Source organism: Carcharodon carcharias, chromosome 8 (assembly GCF_017639515.1).
Source record: "Carcharodon carcharias isolate sCarCar2 chromosome 8, sCarCar2.pri, whole genome shotgun sequence".
Lineage (NCBI taxonomy): Eukaryota > Metazoa > Chordata > Chondrichthyes > Lamniformes > Lamnidae > Carcharodon > Carcharodon carcharias.
Genome location: NC_054474.1, coordinates 150,315,901 through 150,339,008, shown reverse-complemented (window position 1 = coordinate 150,339,008; position 23,108 = coordinate 150,315,901). Strand labels below are relative to the sequence as shown.

General features: G+C 42.2%; 1 protein-coding gene across 1 annotated transcript in view; it reads right to left on the bottom strand.

Moving 5' to 3' along the window:
- dync2i2 (dynein 2 intermediate chain 2) overlaps positions 1 to 23,108 on the bottom strand; it is a 44,854-nt gene that overhangs the window by 9,718 nt on the left and 12,028 nt on the right. Inside the window, exons 2-4 of the mRNA XM_041193021.1 lie at positions 20,466 to 20,575; positions 9,862 to 10,019; positions 2,715 to 2,824 (exon numbers count right to left, since the gene is read on the bottom strand). Coding sequence (XP_041048955.1) covers positions 2,715 to 2,824; positions 9,862 to 10,019; positions 20,466 to 20,575 — 378 coding nt within the window. The remainder of the gene's footprint in view (positions 1 to 2,714; positions 2,825 to 9,861; positions 10,020 to 20,465; positions 20,576 to 23,108) is intronic.

Sequence of the window (23,108 nt, the reverse complement as noted above, 5' to 3'; positions counted from 1 at the left end):
ATAGAAAAGGAGGTGAAATATAAGCTGGTTTAAGGAGGAGTAGGACAGGTAGAGCTGGATACAGGGCCAGTGATAGGTGGAGATAACCAAAAGATGTCATAGACAAAAGGACAAAGAGGTGTTGAAGGTGGTGATATTATCTAAGGAATGTGATAATAGGTGATATTAAGGATAGAAAGCAGGACCAGCAAGGTACAGATAGCCCTACTGGGGGTGGTGTGGGGGGGAAGGGATCGAAATAGGCTAAAAGGTAGAGATAAAACAATACATGGAAATACATTTAAAAATAATGGAAATAGATGGGAAAAATATATATATATAAATTATTGGGGAAAAAAGGGGGGGTTCGGAAAGGGGGTGGGGATGGAGGTGAGAGTTCATGATCTAAAATTGTTGAACTCAATATTCAGTCCGGAAGACTGTAAAGTGCCTAGTCGGAAGATGAGATGTTGTTCCTCCAGTTTGCGTTGGACTTCACTGGAACAATGCAGCAAGCCAAGGACAGACATGTGGGCAAGAGAGCAGGGTGGAGTATTAAAATGGCAAGCGACAGGGAGGTTTGGGTCATTCTTATGGACAGACCGCAGGTGTTCTGCAAAGCGGTCGCCCAGTTTAAGTTTGGTCTCTCCAACGTAGAGGAGACCGCATTGGGAGCAACGAATACAGTAGACTAAGTTGGGGGAAATGCAAGTGAAATGCTGCTTCACTTGAAAGGAGTGTTTGGGTCCTTGGACGGTGAGGAGAGAGGAAGTGAAGGGGCAGGTGTTGCATCTTTTGCGTGGGCATGGGGTGGTGCCATAGGAGGGGGTTGAGGAGTAGGGGGTGATGGAGGAGTGGACCAGGGTGTCCCGGAGGGAGCGATCCCTATGGAATGCCGATAAGGGGGGGTGAAGAGATGTGTTTGGTGGCATGCTGGAGTTGGCGGAAATGGCGGAGGATGATCCTTTGAATGCGGAGGCTGGTGGGGTGATAAGTGAGGACAAGGGGGACCCTATCATGTTTCTGGGAGGGAGGAGAAGGCGTGAGGGTGGATGCGCGGGAGATGGGCCGGACACGGTTGAGGGCCCTGTCAACGACCATGGGTGGAAAATCTCAGTTAAGGAAGAAGGTGGACATGTCAGAGGAACTGCTTTTGAAGGTAGCATCATTGGAACAGATGCGACGGAGGTGAAGGAACTGAGAGAATGGGATGGAGTCCTTACAGGAAGCGGGGTGTGAGGAGCTGTAGTCGAGGTAGCTGTGGGAGTCGGTAGGCTTGTACTGGATATTGGTGGACAGTCTATCACCAGAGATGGAGACAGAGAGGTCAAGGAAGGGAAGGGAAGTGTCAAAGATGGACCACGTGAAAATGATGGAGGGGTGGAGACTGGAAGCAAAATTAATAAATTTTTCCAAGTCCCGACAAGAGCATGAAGCAGCACCGAAGTAATCATCGATGTACCGGAGAAAGAGTTGTGGAAGGGGGCCGGAGTAGGACTGGAACAAGGAATGTTCCACATACCCCATAAAGAGACAGGCAGGCAGATCTGTGATAAGGTGGAGGACAGGAGAGGTAAAATGGCAAAAGGAATGATTGTGCAAGGCAAAAGGGAGCACTAACCAGACAGGGAAAGAAACAAAAGATGGGCCTAGCGGAGTCAAAAATCACAAACGCAGAATCATTATCAGTAGCTGCTGTTCAAAAATTCCACGGCAGAGATCATGATCTAAAATTGTTGATCAATATCGATCCCAAAAGGCTATGAAGTGCCTACTTGAAAGATGAGATACTGTTTCTTGAACTTCCATTGGCCTTCATTAGAGCAGTGTAGAAGGTTGAGGACAGAGATGTCAAAAGTGAGATTGGAGGTGGAGAATTAAAATGACAAGTCATGGAACTGTAAGGCAGTGAACAGAATGAGTGGGAAATCCCCAGTCAACATGTTCATGAAAGTGGGGAGAGGTTACGGCACCCAGTACTATTCTCAAATACCAGGGAGGATACTGGCTGTAGGACAGAATTTCAGAATGCATTCCACAGAACAAGTAAAAATGAAATCTCAAAATCCCATTTGACCCTTTCAGTCACTCTGATCAAGATGTTATCTCAAGATTAGGACAATAGGCCCCCAGGAGGCCATTCAGCCCATCAGGCCTTCTGGTACTCAATTGGATCATGGTTGATCTCCATCTTAACTATCCACCCACAAACTTGGCCTGAACACCTCTTCTGTAAGATATTTGTCTCAATTATCTGGGGTCAGCATCTGTTCAGTTCGCAATTGGGCAGTCTGAGTTATTTTTAAATAAAAACAAAGGTGCTTTCATTTTGGTTTAGTCTGTAGGCTGGGTTTTTCCCTCATTGGCAGAGTTACTAATGGAAGTAAACTCGACCCAAACTTCAACCAGCCATTGTTACACTGCAGGAAACTTGCCAGATTTTCCCCTGGTTCACACTTACTATATGTTGATGATTGAAGAGAAACTCAATTAGTTGAATGGGGCCCTCCTGTCCCAAATACCTGAATAAATTATAATATAACTGAGTCCCTTCAAAATAGCCTTCCAATAGCCACACAGAGTGATGACAGCATAAATGGGGATTGGAGGTGGAAGAGGGAGAACACATGATACACAGAGCCTCAATCTCCCTTCAGATTCCACAAGGTGAAAAGGATGTTAAACCAGGTGAGGAAAGGAGAGAAGGATCAGAATAATCCAAACAAGGCTTTTACCTGATAAACAGGCTCACGGTGGGTATCCTCAGACATTCCTGATCTAGCAATTAAAGGGTCATCGGTTTTACTGCTGTTCCACACTAAAACTTCTCCATTGTAAAGACCACCTATAGAGGACAGCACATATATTAACGGTAGAAAGCAAATCTTTATGTTTTCCACCCAGAGCTCATTCATAAATAGAGGGTAACCTAGGTGCTAAAAAGAGGAAATTAAGCAAACTAATATCAGCAGAGAAAAATTACCAGAAAAACTTAGGCGACTAAAATCTGACAAATTCCCGGGATCTGGTGGCCTTTATTCATTAGAGTTTAGGAGAATGAGGGATGATCTTATTGAAACGTACAAGATTCTGAGGGGGCTTAACAGGGTAGATGTTGAGAAGATGTTTCCACTAGTGGGGGAAATCTCAAATTAGGGAACATAGTTACAGAATAAAGGGGCACTTATTTAAAACTGAGATGCGAAGGAACTTCTTCCTTCAGAGGGTAGTGAATGTCTGGAATTCTCCACCCCAGAGAGTTGTGGAGGCTAGATCACTCGAAGTAATTAAAGAGGAGGTAGATAGATTTTTTAAATACTGGGGAGTTGAGGGCTATGAGGAACTGACATGAAAGAGGAGTTGAGGCCTGGGACAGATCAGTTATGATCTTATTGAATGGCAGGGCAGGCTTGAGGGGCCGAATGGCCTACTGCTGCTCCAATTTCTTATTTCTTTAGAACGCTAGGATGTAAGAACATAAGTGCAGAGATAGTGGATGCTCTGGCTATGATTTTCCAAAATTCCCTTGATTCTGGAACAGTCCCAGCAGATTTGAGGTTAGCACATTTAACATCGCTATTCAAGAAAGGAGGGAGGGGGAAAACGGGGAAGCTCAGACCAATTAGCCTGAAATGAGTTATTGGGAAAGTGCTGGAATCTATTATTAAGGAAGTCTTTTAACAGTGCACTTGGAAAGTCCTGGTATGATCAGGCAAAGTCAACTTGATTTTACGAAAGCAAAGTTGTGTTTTTTGAGGATGTAACTAGTAGGGTAGATAAAGGGAACCAGTAGACGTAGCACAAAAGACATTTGATAAGGTGTCAAACGAAAGGTTAAAATAGGCAACATAAGGACTCATGAAGTTAGAGGTAATATATTAGCTTGATAGAGGATCAGTTAACAGACAGGAAACAAAGAATAGGCATAAAAGGGATATTCTAAAGTTGGCAAGCTGTGACTAGTGGAGTGTCGCAAGGATCAGTGCTAGGACCTAAGCTATTTATAATCTATATTAATGACTTAGACAAAAAGACAGAGAGTAATGTATCCAAGTTTGCTGACAATAAAAAGTTAGATGGAAATGTAAGCTGTGAGAAGGGCAAAAAAGGTTACAAAGAGGTATAGACAGGTTAAGTGAGTGGGCAACAATATGCAGATGGAACATAATGTGGGGAAGTGAGAGGTTATTCAGCTTGGTCGTAAGAAAACAATATTTTTTAAAATGGTGTGAAACTTGTGAATGTTGATGTTCAGAAATACTTGGGTGTGCTCATATGAGGAACTCATGCAGGTACAGTACCGGAAGCAATTAGGAAGGCAAATGACATACCAGCCTTTATTGCAAGGGGAACTGGAGTACAGGAATAAAGAAGTCTTCAATTGCTACAATTGTTCAGGGCTTTGGTGAGACAACACTTGGTGCAGTTTTGGTCTCCATATTTAGGGAAGGATATACTTGAATCGGGGGCAATCCAGCAAAGGTTCACCAGATTGGTCCTTGGGATGAGAGGCTGAGTAAATTCGGCCTATATTCTCTGGAGTTTAGAAGACTGAGAAGTGATCTCATTCTTGACAGGGTAGACACAGAGTTTAAAAACAAAAGTGTTCTGTCGAAGGGTCATGAGGACTCGAAACGTCAACTCTTTTCTTCTCTGCCGATGCTGCCAGACCTGCTGAGTTTTTCCAGGTAATTCTGTTTTTGTTTTAGACACAGAGGTTGTTTCCGCTGGCTGGGGAGTCTAGAACACAGGGAGCAGTCTCAGGATAATGGGTTGATCATTTAGGACTGAGATGAGGAGAAATTACTTCACTCAAAAAGTTGTGAATCTTAGGAATACTCTTCCCCATTGGGTTGTGGATGCTCCAATGTTGACCATATTTAAGGCTGGGATAGACAGAGTTTTGGTCTCTCAGGGAATCAAAGGATTTGGGGAATGGACAGGAAAGTGGAGTTGAAGCTCAAGATCAGCCATGATTGTACTGAATGGTGGAGTAGGTTCCATATGATCCATATGGTGTACTCCTGCTCCTATCTCATATTCTTGTGTATTCCTGATTTACTAAGGATTTACAAACCGTCCATCGACACTACTGTGTCACCGATGAGTTGGAGGCAGAGGAGGTCTTACAGAAGGACACACAGCAAATATCTACTTTACAGAAAAGTCTATTGACTTAGCAAAAAGCAAACAACAGCCAATAGGACATATCTGGAAAATTAAATTTAAAAAAAAATCAGTCTCAGGATGTAGGCATGCTGGTAAGGCCACGTTCATTTTCCTTCCCTGGTCGCCCCTTGAAAAGGTGGAGATGAGGTGCCTTCTTGAACTGCTCCAAGTCCCTGTAGTGATGGTAATCCCCACAGTGCTATCGCAAAGGGTCCCATAATGGTTATGTTACTGCACTAGTAATGCAGAGACCTGGACAAAGAGTGCCTTACTTCCATCAAATCATTCCATAACCTTCTAAATTTCAGGGAATGTAACTCTAGTTTGTTGGATCACTGCTCGTAATTTAATGCTCGGAGTCCAGGTATCCGTCTGGTAAATCTATGCTGCACTCCAAGACCTATATATCCTTCCTAAGGTGTGGTGTCAGAGGTGCTCATAGTACCCAGGTATGGTCTCACTAGGGCTTTGTGTCACTGAAGCATGACTTCTACCCCTTTGTATTCTAGTCTTCTAGATATAAAGGCTAACATTCCATTTTGAATTTTTGATTATTTTCTGTACCTGTTCATGGCATTTTAATGATAATTTGTGTACCTAGACCTCCAAGTCTCTTTGGAGTTCCACTGTTTTTTGTTTTCACCATTCAGAAAGTACACAGTTCTATCTTTCTTAGATCCAAGGTGGATGACTTCACATTTGCCTAAATTAAAACTCATTTGCCAGTTTTTCTCATTCACTTGATCTATCGTTTAGAAGTGTATTTTTTACTTCTCCAAGTAATATGTCATTAATCCCGGTAGTTGATGATTGTGGTAGTAATAACTTGATAGGCGGGTAAGCGGGAAACGAGAATGAAAATGAATAATGCCACAAATTTGTAACGAGTACAAAGCTGGAAGATCCTCGGGTCTGTGCTGAACCAGGTGATCTAAATCCCAGCAATAGTGGAGATGCTACATGTCATATTGTCTTGTTTTACAAGTGTGTGCTTCTTCAGCTTATTTATTTTTCTCATTATCGTACTAGATAAATCTTATTAATGAGGCAAATCAAACATATCAAAAGGCATAAAAATAAATGTCTATAGTGAATTAAAACAATAATAAGACATGGGACAAATAAAATGATTTACCAGAAGAATGACGGGCTATTTCTACGGCTCCACTGAGTTTGCAAGATTAGGTCCTTTCTGTCCTCAGCAACACTTCACAATAACCTGGACTCAGCTTCACCAGATTCAGAGCTGAGAGATTATAGCCTCACCAGCTGCATACAAATAGAACCTGAAACTTGAGCATGAATGTTCCTGGAAACATTTAAGAGCATAACAAGCAGATTGTAGAGGTTGGGGTTGAGTATGGAGGAATCTACTTTCTGCAGCATTTCAGTATTGCATCATCATCTGAGGTTTAAGTATTCCTCAGATGGTTCTCTTTCTCCTACAGAACCAGCAAGTAGCACCACACAAAATTGCTCTCAGAAAACACCCAAAGATAGAATATAGGTTCTGATTGAAAATGACAAATATCAATGCAAAAGGGCAAAAAGGCTAAAACAAAATCTAGTTCGAGCTACAAAAACAAGCTACCTGTGCAAGTCTTCTTTGGAAAATCAATACTGCAAGTAACTAAAGGTGTTTCCCAGCCAATGGACATTGAAAAATAGCAGTGCTTCCGGACATTAAATATTATTTCAATCCGAAACCAGGGAAACAGATGCTGTTTGTACTGTCCTCCCCTGTTGCTTTCTCAACAGATTTCACCAGTTAGCACTTCAGGCATACTAAGGACCTACAAATAGTGTGCCCATTTTGCAGATCTCACACACAATTAGCACTAAACATTACAAAATTGACATCAATAATCATGGAAATGCTAACAAGGGAATCAAGGGTAGGCAGGACAGTGGCACTGAGGCCACAGTCAGGTCAGCCATGTTCTTACTGAATGGCGAAGCAGATTTGGGGCCTACTCCTGCTCCTAATTCATATGTTTGTATTAATATTTCTTTGTAATTTTACATCTCCACTCCCCACTGCTTGCAATGCCGCCTATCTTTGTGTCATCGGCAAACTGCCTATCCCATCCTCCTCTAAGTTGTAAATAAAAAGTGATTAGTTGAAGCCCCAACAGGACACCACTAATTACATCCTACCAATTAGATTACCTCCGCATTGTCCTTAGTCTGTATCCTGTTGCTCAACCAATTTCCTAACTAGGTCAATAACTTACCTTCAATTCCACAAGCTTCAACTTTAGTTAACAGTCTCTTATGAGGGACTTCATCAATGTCTTTTGCAAGTCCATATAATTATCCTCCATAGACAACCCCCCTCCACTAGTTTAGTCACCTTCTCAAAATCCATGCTGGCTTTCTCTGATTGGCTGAAAATATTCAAGGTGTTTTTTAGTCATTTTATTCTTAATTATAGGCTATATTAATTTCCTGCTAATAGATGTTAGGCCAACTAGTCACACAAATTGATTGCCACACTTTCTATATTAATTACTACATTTGAGAGTCCTTGAGGTAGAGAAAAATGCTAAATAAATGCAAGTCTTTCTTTTACAATCATTGTCTCACCCAGAATGAGTGCATTAATCTTCAACCTTTGAAGTACACAAAAAAATTCTCAGTATTTGCCCCATTCTTTCAGACTGCATTCATACTGCATGGTTACTTTTTTTCAATGATGCGTGCTGAAATTTCGTTACTGACACAAATGTTTAGAACTCCAAGTGGTCCCTCATCCCCTAAAAGAGACAAACACTAGGAAACGTCAACTCTTTTCTTCTCCGCCGATGCTGCCAGACCTGCTGAGTTTTTCCAGGTAATTCTGTTTTTGTTTTGGATTTCCAGCATCCGCAGTTTTTTTGTTTTTAAACACTAGGATGACTGGATAAAACCTTCTTCACTACCACCACAGAATTGAGGGTTGCAGGCTAGATGCAAAGCCTATTTCAGATTTATAGAGACAAGTGAATGACAACAGTGCTACAAATCTAAGTAAATGGGAAAATACTGGAAATGCACAGGCTCAAGGAGTTGAATGGCCTACTCCTACAGTTCGTAGTTTCTCTCTTTTATCATTACCACTATGGTAATTTCACATCAGATCTTTCCTCCTAAACTCCAATATACCAACCAATTTGTTCTTTACACCTCTCTCATCCTTAATGTATTGAAAGCAAGAATGCACTGACTCCAATTCTTAAATTTATTCTCATGACAAAATACATTGCAACTCCTCACTTTCCCTGGAACCTCCTTGCATACAGCCTTTTTTTTAAGCTTGGTTTATCAATTTTTTTCCCCAATCTATGTAGTGTCTTGCACCAGGTCTCACAATAAAAAAATTGGAGCATTTTTATTTGGGAGTTCCAAATTTATTGATCAGTTGACAAAGCAAAACACTTTGGACTTTTATCTCATGCATTAAGGATTTTCTGCCACTAGCACCCTCCGGTGGTAGTAATAATATACTGCAAGGACTTTAACTCAAACCACTCCACCATGGACAGGAATAGAGAAACCTCCACCTTGAGTCTTCAACCCTTCCAAATCAAAATATATATTATACACGTTACTTAATCTCATTCCCTCAATTTGCTAATGTTTAAATAGGTGGAGGAGTTAATGATTTTAATTGATTTAATTCCTAGATTACAACAGTGACAACATTTCAAAAGGTACTTCATTGGCTGAGCTTCTGAAAGGCACTACAGATTTGCAAGTTCTTTCTTGTATTTAGTAGGGAGCTATTCACTTTACCTTTCATTAATTAACTATCCTGACGTATCTTAAGGTAAAGGTATCCTCTGTTTAAAACGTGTTTTAATAGCACGGCTTTGTTTTAGCACAGTTTGTAAACTAGGGAACTTTCCCCAAATAGCGCTGCTTCCACTTTCATTTTAGCGTAGTTACCACGCATGCACTAAGAAGCACATTGTAACTGCACATGCTCAGTCACTTTTTTTTAAACAAACCGCCAGCTCACCACTTCCTGAGCCCCTCACTTCCCCTGCTCACCGTTTCCCTCTCCATTCCACTCTATGAGCAAGGACTCGGGCGAGGGAAGCAGCAACGAGAGGGTCAGGCGAGGGAAGCGGCGAACCGCCCCTTTAAATTACCTTGCATGCGTGGCCATGCAAAACAAAAATTAAAGGGAGCACACACTCCAGAAAAAAACTAGAGGGATGATTGATTGATACAGTTTAAATTAAGTTTTGGTACAGCATGCGAGACTGTGTCACAGACTGCTGCAGTAGAGCTCAGGTTGCTTACTGTGGCAGGACATAGAAGTTTTACTGGCCAATTCCAAAATAGGAGAATCCTCCTTAACTCAATATCATTCCCTCAACATTAACACCCCTACCCAAACACTGATGGCCATTGATGTGCTTTACTGAATCCTGCTGGCAATTTGTACTGTCTAGCTTTTGCATTGCTTCTTTCTTTTGGATGAAATGTTAAACTGAGACTCCATTTGCCCTCTCAGATCAAGAATCCAGGGCATATCCACCGGTTTCCAGCCTAATATTTATTCCTCAACCAACATCACCAAAATAGGGTAACTGGTCAGTACCTCACTGCTGTTTGTGGGAGCTTGTTATGTGCAAATGACTGAAGTGGTTCAACTCATCGCCGTCCCCCGCCACTCCACATTGTGATGGCAGATACAAGTTTTAAGTTCAAAGCCTAAATTCATACCAGCAATCAAAGAGGGTTCTACTGGGTGGAATGCCAGGGACATGACAGCACTAGAAACATCAATCACAGTATTTGGTCGCGCTGGGTTCAACCCTCTCCGATCCAGATTCCAGGAGCACACATAGGACTTCTCTGTGCTCCAGTCACCATCCTCCAGCCTGAAATCAAATTTGATAAGAATCATTATTAATTATTGTGGATGCACTAAAACAAACTTCCATACTGAAAAATAGACCAAAGAGTTACTCAACAGCCAAACACTATTCAATATATTTGATGGGATGATTTAATGGCAATTGATGACTTGGACTCACAAAGACTGTGACTTAAATAAGAAAAATATCAATTGAATTGTACATAATGTTGTACAAGGGAGATGTTTTTGTAGATTTATTGATGCTCTCCATCACTCCTTGTTACTCTGCTTTATGTCATTGAATTGTTAGTCAGAGGCTATCTGGAAGCATACACACGTTTGCAAAGGATGCTTGTGACATCACAGAATTTTTCAACAGTAACATCATGAACAGGAATGCAGGTAGAAATCACTGCTCCCCTTCAGATTATCAACTCCAGAAGAAAATCCACAAAAAATCATCCAGCAAAAGTGTCTACTTTGGCCTAGCAGTTCCAAAGCAGAAAGCAAAATGACAGGAGATACAGGATCTATACAAAGCGGATATCATAACGGTAGTGACATAATACAATGCTTAAACTGAGTGGGCTAAATCAAATGGAGATATGTCTGATTATGACCAACACTATCGCCGGTGTAATGTATACAATATTTTTAGAAGCATTTCTTGCTTTTTAAAGCTGAGACAATCTTGATATCAAAAACAATAAAGACATGCAGAAAAACACCTTGCCTGCTTAGGTATTTTTAATCCTTTGTCAGTTTGCAATTAGCACTGAATTAAACCCAAACGCTCAACCATAGTGCCTTTTTATATCTTCAGAATGTCCCAAAGTGCTACACAGCCAAGAGTGTCCCAAAGTGCTACACAGCCAACAAATCACTCTCGCAATGTGCTCATTATTGTAATGGAAACAAACACAACAGCCAATTTGTGCATAGCAGCAAGATAAACGACCAGCTAATCTTTTAATGATGCTGGTTGAAGCATATGAGGCAGCCAGGATAATAAGAGCACTCCACTCTTCCCCAAATATTGCAATGAGATCTTTTACACCCACCTGAACAGGCAGACCGTTTAATGTTTCATCTGAGAGACAGCATCTCTGACTCTAAGGGCTGCACTTAAGTGTCAACCTGGATTACATTCTCAGATTCTTCAGGGGATGATCAACTGGGAATGGATCAGATCACACAGCAGGAAAGCAACTGTGCACTGTGACTCTGTCCTCAATACAATAAAGAGAGAGTGCAAGGTACAAACTGAGCAGGCAGAAACATCCTTCTGACACCGCTTCAAGAGCAGGGTGTTCCCCCATTATCTGTGCCAACATCACTCCTTCAACCAAAACCACCAGAAATAAGACTGGTTATTCATCTCACTACTATTTGAGAGATGCAACTTGTTGCTGTGTTTTCCCATAAAACAAGTGAATACATTTCAAAGGCAATTTGCCAGAACATTCCAAGGACATAATAAGGTATGATATAAATGTAAACTTGTTTCCCCAATGAAAATCTGCAAAAACTGGATCTATTTTGTTTTTGAGATATAGTTTCAGAGCAAGAAATAATTCAGAAACTCTAGAAATTATTTATCAAAGTGTAAACTTAAAACCATATTGCCATAGAACTTAAAATAAACACATTAGTTAATGTGACAAGATAATCACAAGCAAACATCCTTTATTGATAAGGTGACTACCTCAGTGAACATAGCCTAAAAATACATAAAGGAAACAGTTTTGAAAAGTACTCACTGACCATCTATTAGGTGAGGTACTTTATGGACTAAAAGCTTTGGGACTTCCTGAGGTCATGAAAGGTGCTAAATAAAAGCATGTCTTTCTTTTGTTGTAAAGCTTTGCTTAAAATCCAACAAAGTATTCAGCCAAATTTTTGATGGCTGCAGAGGCATTTACAAGTATGTGTTTCAGGTAATGCAAACCTCAGATGAAAGTCAAGCTTATTAAATAATCTACAATAAGTGTAACTGGCGTAATAAATTAAAAAAACAGAGGGGGCAATAATGTTGTGAGAACGTAGAAGCATTGAATTCCGGTGTATCCATGTTGCATTGAACTATAAATCAGTCAGCTCATTTAAATAACTTTCCAGCATTCAAAGTTACGTTATCTCATGCCAGCAGGTTACATCCTTTAAAGGGAAACAGGCTCCAAACTTAGAAGTGAAAGTGGCACGGTACAGAAGAACAGCACTGTGCCAAGGTGCTGCTTTGGAAGCACCAATGGAGGAGATACTATAAGGGAGGGGAGGCGATGTCATTGTATTGTCTCTGGACTAGTAATCCAGAGCCCCAGGGTAATGCTCTGGGGACCCAGGTTCAAATCCTGCCATGGCAGATGGTGGAATTTGAATTCTATAAAAATCTGGAATTAAAAGTCTAATGATGACCAGGTCGATTGTTGTAAAAACCCATCTGGTTCACTAATCCCCTTTAGGAAAGGAAATCTGCTGTCCTTACCTGGTCTGGCCTACATGTGACTCGAGGCCCACAGCAATGTGCTTGACTATTCAATGCCCTCTGAAATGGCCTAGCAAGCCACTCAGTTGTATCAAGCCACTATTAAGTCTCAAAAAAGTAATGCAATGTGTCAGACTACCTTGCATTGACCTAGGCACCAGAAATGACAACAGCAAACTCAGCCCTCAGAGAAGAAATTTATTCTGTAACTATACCCCCTAGTTCATGATTCCCCCCACCATAGTAGAATCATCTTCTCAACATCTACCCTGTCAAGTTCCATCAGAATCTTGCACGTTTCAATAAGATCACCCTTCATTCTTCTAAACTCTAATGGATAAAGGTTTAGACATTCTTGATAAGTCAACCCTTTCATCCCAGGAATCAGCCTAGTGAATCTCTTTTGAATTGCCTCCAATGCCAGTGTATCCTTTCTTAAATAAGGGGACCAAAACTATACACAGTACTCTAGGTGGGCCTCAACAACACCCTGTATCGTTTTAACAAGATTTCCCTATTTTTAAACTCCAGCCCCCTAGGAATATAGGCCAAAATTCTATTTGCCTTCTTAATTACTTGCTGCACCTGCATGCTAATGTTTTGTGTTTCATGCACAAGAACCCCCAGATCCCTCTCTGCTGCACTCTTTTGGAGTGTCTCTCCAGTTAAATAATAGTCTGCCTTTTGATTCTTTCTACCAAAGTGCATGATCTCACACTTTCCTACATTAAACTCCATCTGCCAAGTTTTTGCCCACTCACTCAACCTATCGATATCCCCTTGCAGATTCCTCATGTCCTCATCACAAATCAGCAAATTTGGATATATTACACTCTGCCCCCTTGCCCAAGTTATTAATATAAATAGTAAATAATTGAGGGCCTAGGACTGAACCTTGTGGCACTCCATTAGTTATGTCTTTCCGAAAAAGACTCATTAATCCCGGCTCTCTGTCTTGTATGTGTTAACCAATCCTCAATCCATGCTAATACATTACCCCCAACAACGTGAGCTCCTATTTTGTGCAATAACCTTTTATGTGGCACCTTATCGAATGCAATCAAAATACACTGCATCTACCAGTTTCCCTTTATCAACTCTGCTTGATATATCCTCAAAGAAGTCCAGCAAATTTGTCAAACATAATGTCCCTTTCACAAAACCATGCTGACTCTGTTTGATAGCATTAAGCTTTTCTAAATGTCCTATTTCTTCCCTAATAATAGACTCTAGCAGGCCTCAGCTATGCCTGTCTCTTTATGGGGTACGTGGAACATTCCTTGTTCCAGTCCTACTCCGGCCCCCTCCCACAACTCTATCTCCGGTACATCGATGATTACTTCGGTACTGCTTCATGTTCTCGTCGGGACCTGGAAAAATTTATTAATTTTGCTTCCAATCTCCACCCCTCCATCATTTTCACATGGTCCATCTCTGACACTTCCCTTCCCTTCCTTGACCTCTTTATCTCAATTTTTGGTGATGGACTGTCCACCAATATCCATTACAAGCCTAGCGACACCCACAGCTACCTCGACTACAGCTCCTCACACCCAGTTTCCTGTAAGGACTCCATCCCATTCTCTCAGTTCCTTCGCCTCCATCGTATCTGTTCTGATGATGCTACCTTCAAAAACAGTTCCTCTGACATGTCCTCCTTCTTCCTTAACCGAGGTTTTCCACCCATGGTCGTTGACAGGGCCCTCAACCGTGTCCGGCCCATCTCCCGTGCATCCGCCCTCACGCCTTGTCCTCCCTCCCAGAAAAATGATAGGCTCCCCCTTGTCCTCACTTATCACCCCACCAGCCTCCGCATTCAAAGGATCACCCTCCGTCATTTCCGTCAACTCCAGCATGATGCCACCACCAAACACATCTTCCCTTCACCCTCCCCCAGCGGCATTCCGTAAGGATCGTTCCCTCCGAGACACCCTGGTCCAGTCCTCCATCAACCCCTACTCCTCAACCCCCACCTATGGCACCTCCCCATGCAAACGCAAAAGATGCAACACCTGCTCCTTCATTTCCTCTCTCCTCACCGTCCAAGGGCCCAAACACTTCTTTCAAGTGAAACAGCATTTCACTTGCATTTCCCCTAACTTAGTCTACTGCATTTGTTACTCCCAATGCGGTCTCCTCCACATTGGAGACCAAATGCAAACCGGGCGACCGATTTGCAGAACACCTGCGGTCTGTCCGCAAGAAAGACCCAAACCTCCCTGTCGCTTGCCATTTTAACACTCCACCCTGCTCTCTTGCCCACATGTCTGTCCTTGGCTTGCTGCATTGTTCCAGTGAAGCCCAACGCAAACTTGAGGAACAGCATCTCATCTTCCGACTAGGCACTTTACAGCCTTCCAGACTGAATATTGAATTCAACAACTTTAGATCTTGAACTCCCTCCTCCAACCCCACCACTTTCCGTTTCTTCCCCCTTCCTTTTGATTTTTTCCAATAATTTATATAGATTTTTCTTTTCCCACTTATTTACATTATTTTTAAATCTATACCTTTTATGCCCTGTTAGTCTTTCCACCCCACCCCCACTAGAGCTGTACCTTGTGTGTCCTGCCATCCATTCTTAATTAGCACGTTTGTTTAGATAATATCACCACCTTCAACACCTCTTTGTTCTTTTGTCTGTGACATCTTTTGATTATCTGCTCCTATCACTGCTTGCTTGTCCCTACACACCCCCCCACCCTCACCTTAAACCAGCTTATATTTCACCCCTCTCCTAATATTACTCAGTTCTGCTGAAGGGTCATGAGGACTCGAAACGTCAACTCTTTTCTTCTCCGCTAATGCTGGCAGACCTGCTTAGTTTTTCCAGGTAATTCTGTTTTTATTTTGGATTTCCAGCATCCGCAGTTGTTTGTTTTTATCTCTAGCATTTTCCCAACAACAGATGTTAGGTTGACTGGCCTACAGTGTTCTGTCCTACCAGCAGGACAGACCCAGCAGAGGTGGCGGCACAATGGTATACAGTTGGGAGGGAGTTGCCCTGGGAGTCCTCAACATAGACTCCGGACCCTATGAAGTCTCATGGCATTAGGTCAAACATGGGCAAGGAAACCTCCTGCTTATTACTACATACCACCACTGAGGGTGGCAAGGGTGCAGAATGTACACTGGGTGGGGGGCTTCAATGTCCTGCTACTGACCGAGCTAACTGAATCCTAAAGGACACAGCTGCTATACTGGGTCTGCGGCAGGTGCTGAGGGAGCCAACAAGAGCGAAAAACATACTTGACCTCATCCTTACCACCTGCCCGCCGCAGATGCATCTGTCCATGACAGTATCGGTAGGAGTGACCACCGCACAGTCGTAGTGGAGACGAAGACCTGCCTTCACATTGAGGATACCCTGCATCATGTTGTGTGGTACTACCACCATGCTAAATGGGTTGAATTTTGAATAGATCTAGCAACTCAAGACTGGGCATCCATGAGGCACTGTGGGCCATCAGCAGCAGAATAGTATTCGAACACAAGCTATAACCTCATGGCTTGGCATATCCTCCACTCTACCATTAGCATCAAGCCAGGAGATCAATCCTGGTTCAATGAAGAGGGCAGGCGGACATGTCAGGAGCAGCACCAGACATACCTAAAATTGAGGTGTCAACCTGGTGAAGCTATAACACAAGACTACTTGCGTGCCAAACAGCATAATAAACAAGTGATAGACGGAGCTAAGTGATCCCACAACCAATGGATCAGATCTCAGTTCTACCGTCCTGCCACATCCATTTGTAAATGGCAGTGGATAATTAAACAACTCACTAGAGGGGGGGGCTCCACAAATAGCCCCATCCCCAATGATGCGGGAGCCCAGCTGCAAAAGACAAGGCTGAAGCATTTGCTACAATCTCCAGCCAGAAGTGCTGAGTGGATGATCCATCTCAGCCTCCTCCAGAGGACCCCAGCATCACATACACCAGTCTTCAGCCAATTCAATTCACTCCACATGATATCAAGAAATGGCTGAAGGCAGGATACTGCAAAGGCTATGGGGCCTGACAATATTCCAGCAATAGTACCGAAGACTTGTGCTCCAGAACTTGCCATGCCCTTAGCCAAGCTGTTCCAGTACAGCTACAACACTGGCATTCACTCCATTATTTGGAAAATTGCCTTGGCATATCCTGCACACAAAAAGCAGGACAAATCCAACCCGACCAATTACCACCCAATCAGTCTACTCTCCATCATCAGTAAAGGAAGGGGTCATTAACACTGCTATCAAGCAGCACTTGCTTAGCAATAACCTGCTCACTGATGCCCAATTTGTGTTCCGCCAAGGCCACTCAGTTCCCGACCTCATTACAGTCTTAGTTCAAACATGCACAAAAGAGCTGAACTCCCGAGGTGAGGTGAGAATGACTGCCCTTGACAGCAAGGCCACATTTGACCGAGTGTGGCATCAAGGAACCCTAACAAAACTGGAGTCAATGGGAATCAGGAGGAAAACTCTCCACTGGTTGAAGTCACACCTAGCACAAAGGAAGGTGGCTGCGGTTGTTGGAGGTCAATCATCTCAGCTCCAGGACATCACTGCAGGAGATCCTCAGGGTAGCATCCTCGGCCCAACCACCTTCAGCTGCTTCATCAATGACATCCCTTCCCTCATAAGGTCAGAAGTGGAGATGTTCATTGATGATTCCACAATGTTCAGTGCCATTCACTACTCCTCAGATGCTGAAGCATTCCATGTCCAAATGCAGCAAGACCTGGATAACATCCAGGCTTGGGCTGACAAGTGGCAAGTAACATTTGTGCCACACAAGTGCCAGGCAATGACCATCTCCAAAAAGAGAGAATCTAACCATTGCCCCTTGACATTCAATGGCATTACCATAATCAAATCCCCCACTATCAACATCCAGGAGGTTACCATTGACCGGAAACTGAACTGGACCAGTTGCACTGCAGGAATTCACCAAGGCTCCTTAGACAGCACCTTCCAAACTCACAACCATTACCATCTAGAAGGATAAGGGCAGCAGATAGATGGGAACACCAATACCTGGAAGTTCCCCTCCAAGCCACACACCATCATGACTTGGAAATATATTGCTGTTGCTTCACTGTCGCTGGGTTAAAATCCTGGATCTCCCTCCCTAACAGCACTGTGTGTGTAATTGACACCACAGGGACTGCAGTGGTTCAAGAAGGCAGCTCACCATCACCACCTTCTTCTCAAGGGCAATTAGGGATAGGCTGGCCCAGCCAGCGCAGCCAATATCCAGTGAATGAAGAAGAAAAAAGTAAATGGCGGGTCTATTTTGAGTGGTGTATATAAAGGGATTTCTGCTTCAAACTAGCAAAGGATAAATTTAGAGTCATCAGGATGATGTTCTTCAGACAAAAAAATGAACATAGCAAAAACTCAGGGATTATCTAAGAAATAACAAGATGATGCAAATAGGCTATGCCAAATAGCCTCTCTCATTCAGTAATTCTCCTGTGATAATTTGTTACAAGTTGCAAGTTGGCTGTAACAAGTGACTACACTTTAAAAATAATTCATAAGTCGCGAAGTGCTAATAAAGTGTTACATAAATGTATTTTTAAATTTTATTTTAATGCATTCTACACTCTAGTAACTCTATTTTAAAATAATTCTTGTGGTTCTTAGATGATAGTGATAATAGAAATAGGAGTGTTTGTTTCCCTTAAGTTGATTCCAACAGGACAACTCATAGGAGTTTGGGTCAATATATATAACTGATTGAAACAAAGTCAACTTATAAATCCTATTTACTTTAGTATCAAGGGGCAGGATTTTCCCCATGGGTTTCTGGACCCTAACATCAGGGTCAAATGGAGATCAGAAGCTGCAGTCACTTAATTGGCCAATTCGGGGAAAATCACAATTAACAGCCAGAGGGCAAGCTCACCATCCAATTAATGACAACGGACAGGCTCTCAAAACTGGGAGGGCCAATAGGAGGAAACAAGTGTTATTTCAGGTAGGAGAGAGTGTGTCCCAAGTTGGAGATGCCTTCTCTCCAATGTTTTTAAACTTCAAAATAAAAACTGCCTTTATCAGTTGGACCACCATTGTGGAGGAGAAAGGCCTCCACAGGACAGCCTGCATCTGACACCAGGCAGACAGAGAGGGCCACAAAGCCTGCCTAGAGTGTTCGGCACCCCACAGGCTGCCCTGCCCCTATGCCTTGGGAGGCTGGGAGGCCAACTGGAAAATTCCAAATAAAAGCAATACTGTAGATGTAGAAATCAGAAATAAAAACAGAAAATGCTGGAAAAACTCAGCAGGTCTGACAGCAGCTGTGGAAAGAGAAACAGAGTTAACGTTTCGAGTCCGCATGACTCTTCTTCAGAGCGATTCAGACTCGAAACGTTAACTCTATTTCTCTTTCCACAGATGCTGTCAGACCTGCTGAGATTCTCCAGCATTTTCTGTTTTTATTATGGAAAATTCCAGTCAGGCTCTAACAATAGGCCATAGTCGACCCTTAACTAGCTCAAATGGCTACCCGCCACTGGGTAATCAAGCCACCCCTCCCACAGGAAAATGGCTGGGGGCAGGATGGCGGGGAACTTACATGAAATTTTGCACTCTCCCATCTCCATGCTCACCCCCATCAGGAGCAAAGAATCCTCCCCAGGGTGTTAGATTCACTCATTTCTTGGAAATTCATTCTGTATTTGTCATGAAAAAAATACATGGTGATGCCACAGTACAGAAATCTCACATTTCCCTGTGACTGCCATGGTGCTAGTCCATGTATTTTTTCAAATGAACTGTCGTGTCTAGCAACCATCTCACATGTTCCCTGTAGACCACAAACAGGGACTCAGCTTCCTCCTGTCTGTACTTTAATACTCACTATCCAAAATCGCTACTTCCCAATCCATTTTAATTCTCTCCAAATCACTCCAGAAGATGGGATTATCAATACAGATCTGAACTGGTCACAGAATCCAAATTAAATAACTAGCTGTAAAATTTAGAAAGGGCACAACAGTGCATATTGAGGCTTTCAAGAGGGCAATAGATGATTATTTGAATAGAAACAATGTGCAAGGGGATGGGGAAAAAGCAGGAGAATGGCACCAAGTCATGATGCTCCTTTGGAGAGCCAGTGAAGACACGATGGGCCGAAAGGCTTCCTTCTGTGCCGTAACAATTCTGTGCTTCTGTGACATACATTTTGTACAAACGACAACAGTAAATGACTTAAGCTTTTAAAACTATACTCTGCTCCTGACAGCAGTGAATACAGCAATTCTCTTGAACCAACAGTCTACAACAGACTCCAACATTCCATCTTGTTGCAATCCCATCCTGGATTATCTTGGTTCCCGCATATTTGGTGATTCTGTTAGTCAACCATTTCTCTCTCACCTCCCACACCACAGGTTTAAATTATCCACTGGCCTTTGAGCAACCTGGAATTATCTAACATTTCCTCAGACAGCCCTATTTCTGATTTGAATTGATTCACAAGTGTTGGTCATGGCACCCAAACAAACAACATTTTCCAAATTTAATTAACACACTCCATGAAAGTTGAAGACACAAGCCTATCTCTTACAAACTGGACATGTAACTATCTCAGACCTTGGTCTTAGAAGTATACAGTGCACAATAAATTCATATATATATTTATGCACTCAGCTAGTTCTGCTTCTATTCACCTTTACTTAGAAATACCATGGCATTTGTCACAGTAGCTCTGGCAAGAATTGAATCTCCAGCAGCCATAGTCTAAATCAATATGAATGGTTCTGCTTGGTCCTTTCCCACAGCAATATTGCTGGAATTGGAAGTTCAGCCACATGGGGAATTACATCTATGACCATTCCCTGATCAGAGACAGAACCTGGAGGCTTCCTTCCTTTTCTGTTATGATTCAATGCTACATCAAAGCCAAGCATCCATCTTAATTGAGCATGACATACTACTAATAAATGAAAAGAGAGGCTGATGTTGATTATTTGTAGCTACTATACCTGCCATATGCACAAGCAATGACAGAGCCCGTCACATTCCAGGACACGCCAGTAACATGCAGATGTCGCTTCTGAGCTTCTGGATAATAGAGCGCGTGTAAACATGAAACCTACAGCAGTATTTAAACAAAAAAACGTATTAAACAATTAAATAGGACTCAGCTACATTCTTATTTCAGTCATTAAAGTTAATCTCAAAATCAAAGCTTGTAGAATCATGTGGTGCACAATAATTAGTTTGTGAAATTATGGGATTCAACAACACGAGCCTGATATCTATCACTGTTTAACATGATGGACATGAGACATTCCTGTCCATCATTCAACTCTACCTATGTTGCTACTTTTCCTATTGTACAAAACACCTTTTTGCGAGGCATCTTATTGAATATCTTGTGAAAATCCATACAAGCTACATTTACACAAATACAGGAACTCATCAAAAGACCCTTAAAATTAGTCAAGCTTTGTCTGTAAAAATGTCTGTGCTGGCCATTCTTGATTTGCAAAAACCAAAGCAAAATATTTAATATAGCAACCATACCTTCAGGGCCACCTCCACTTGCCCCCTCCCCCATTAGATTCTCTCCATCATCTCCCACCCCATATTAGACTCTCTCCATCACCCACGAGTGGTTTACCCATTGTTCTTTTAATCTTTATATAGCTACACTTAAACCACTGTTAGACCTCTGGATCAAGTTTGGCAAATGAAAATGTGGAGTTTCTACCTCTGCAAGCTCAAGCCCTTTAGGCTTCTACCATCTTAACTTTATTTCCTGAGATTCCCTCTCTAAACCCATATAACTTACTCTCTATTTTCTAAAGCCTCTTTAAAATCTTCAACTATTGTCATGGCCATATCTCCTAATTTTCCCATTATGGTTAGCCCCTGTTCACCTCCGAGCAAATGTCCCAGGACAGTTGATATGTTAAAGGTGCAATGCAAAAGCAAGTTATAGCAATCATGGTAAAAGAACCAATTTTAATCAGTGAAAATATGGGGAAATACTCACCATATCTTCACTCTATTAACCATCCATGACAGCCATTGCCAGCAGAAAAATAAATAGAAGGGAACAGAAGATACATGCAGATCATTCTCCAGAAACAAGAACAGTGGAGCATGGGCACTGTGTTAGCCTTTTCAGGCAATCAGGAAACCCCAATTTCTTATCTATTTAAAAAATCCAAGCAGGAACAGCAGCTCACTTCATCAACTCAGCTTAAAAAGGCTGGGGTGGCTTAATTCCTAAAATCACCATATCACTGGCACCTGCAGCATTCAATTCCATGGTATTCTGCAATGCCCGTTTGTTAATGAACTTAAATTCTCCCTGTACCTTATCATCATTTATTTTATCAATGGCTTGACATCAATAAATTTAATCCACTAGATGATGGAATGCAGTATATTAAATAATTTGCTATCATGCTAGTTACACTAAAAGCATCATCTTGTGGCAAGGTTCTGGACTTTAATTTGCTTCTAACAACATGTGATTATGGATTTATACTTTACATCCATTTAACCAAGGACCATAGCTCTGTTAAGCAGCTGTTGATATCTGGGATTCCCTCAATTTCTTAATCAGAATTTTGTGCATCACGGTGTCATTTTTTTCGTTGGAAATATTTGAAGAGAGCTCCCATGGACTTGTGTTTAATTCACCTGTCAAACCCAAGCAATATTTCCACTGCACTGGAAACAGAAATTCTTGCAAACCCCTCATAATTTTGAGCACCTCTATCAAATCTCCCCATTACACAGAATTTTAAAATTTACTGGACAGAAACAGGCCATTCAGCCCAACAGGTCTATGCTGTTGTTTTTGCTCCAGAGGAGCTTCCTCCTGCCCCTCTTCATCTCACCCTTCTATCCCTTTCTCTTTCATGTATTTATCTAGCTTCCCCTTAAATGCATGCAAGTTATTGTCCTCAACAAATTCTCCAGTCTCAGCACTTTGGGTAACGCAGTTTCTCCTGAATTCTTTACTGGATTTATTAGTGACTATCTGATATTTGTAAACCCTTAGTTTTAGTTTTCCCCACAGATGGAAACATCTTATCAAATCTCTTGGCCATTTTAAATATCTCTATCAGATCATTCCTCAGCCTTCTCTTAGCTAGAGAAAACACCCAACTTGTTCAGCCTTTCCTGATAGTGACACAGATCTGATTTTTTTTTTTAATTCATTCAAGGGATGTGGGTGTTGCTAGGTAGGCTAGCATTTACTGCCCATCCCTAAATTGCCCTTGAGAGGGTGGTGGTGAGCTACCTCCTTAAACTGTTGCAGTCCATGTGACGTAGGTACACTCAGTGCTGTTAGAGAGGGAGTTCCAAGATTTTGACCTAGTGACAATGAAGGAACAGTGATATATTTCCAAGTAAGGATGGTGAGTGACTGGGAGGCGATGGTGTTCCCATGTGTCTGTTGCCCTTGTCCTTCTAGATGGTAGTAGTTGTGGGTTTGGAAGGTGCTGTCTAAGGAGGCTTGGTGAGTTCCTGCAGTGCATCTTGTAGATGGTACACACGTTGCCACTGTGCATCGGTGGTGGAGGTAGTGAATGTTTGTGGATAGGGTGCCAATCAAGCAGGCTGCTTTCTCCTGGATGTCCTGATCATCCTTGCAGATTACACAG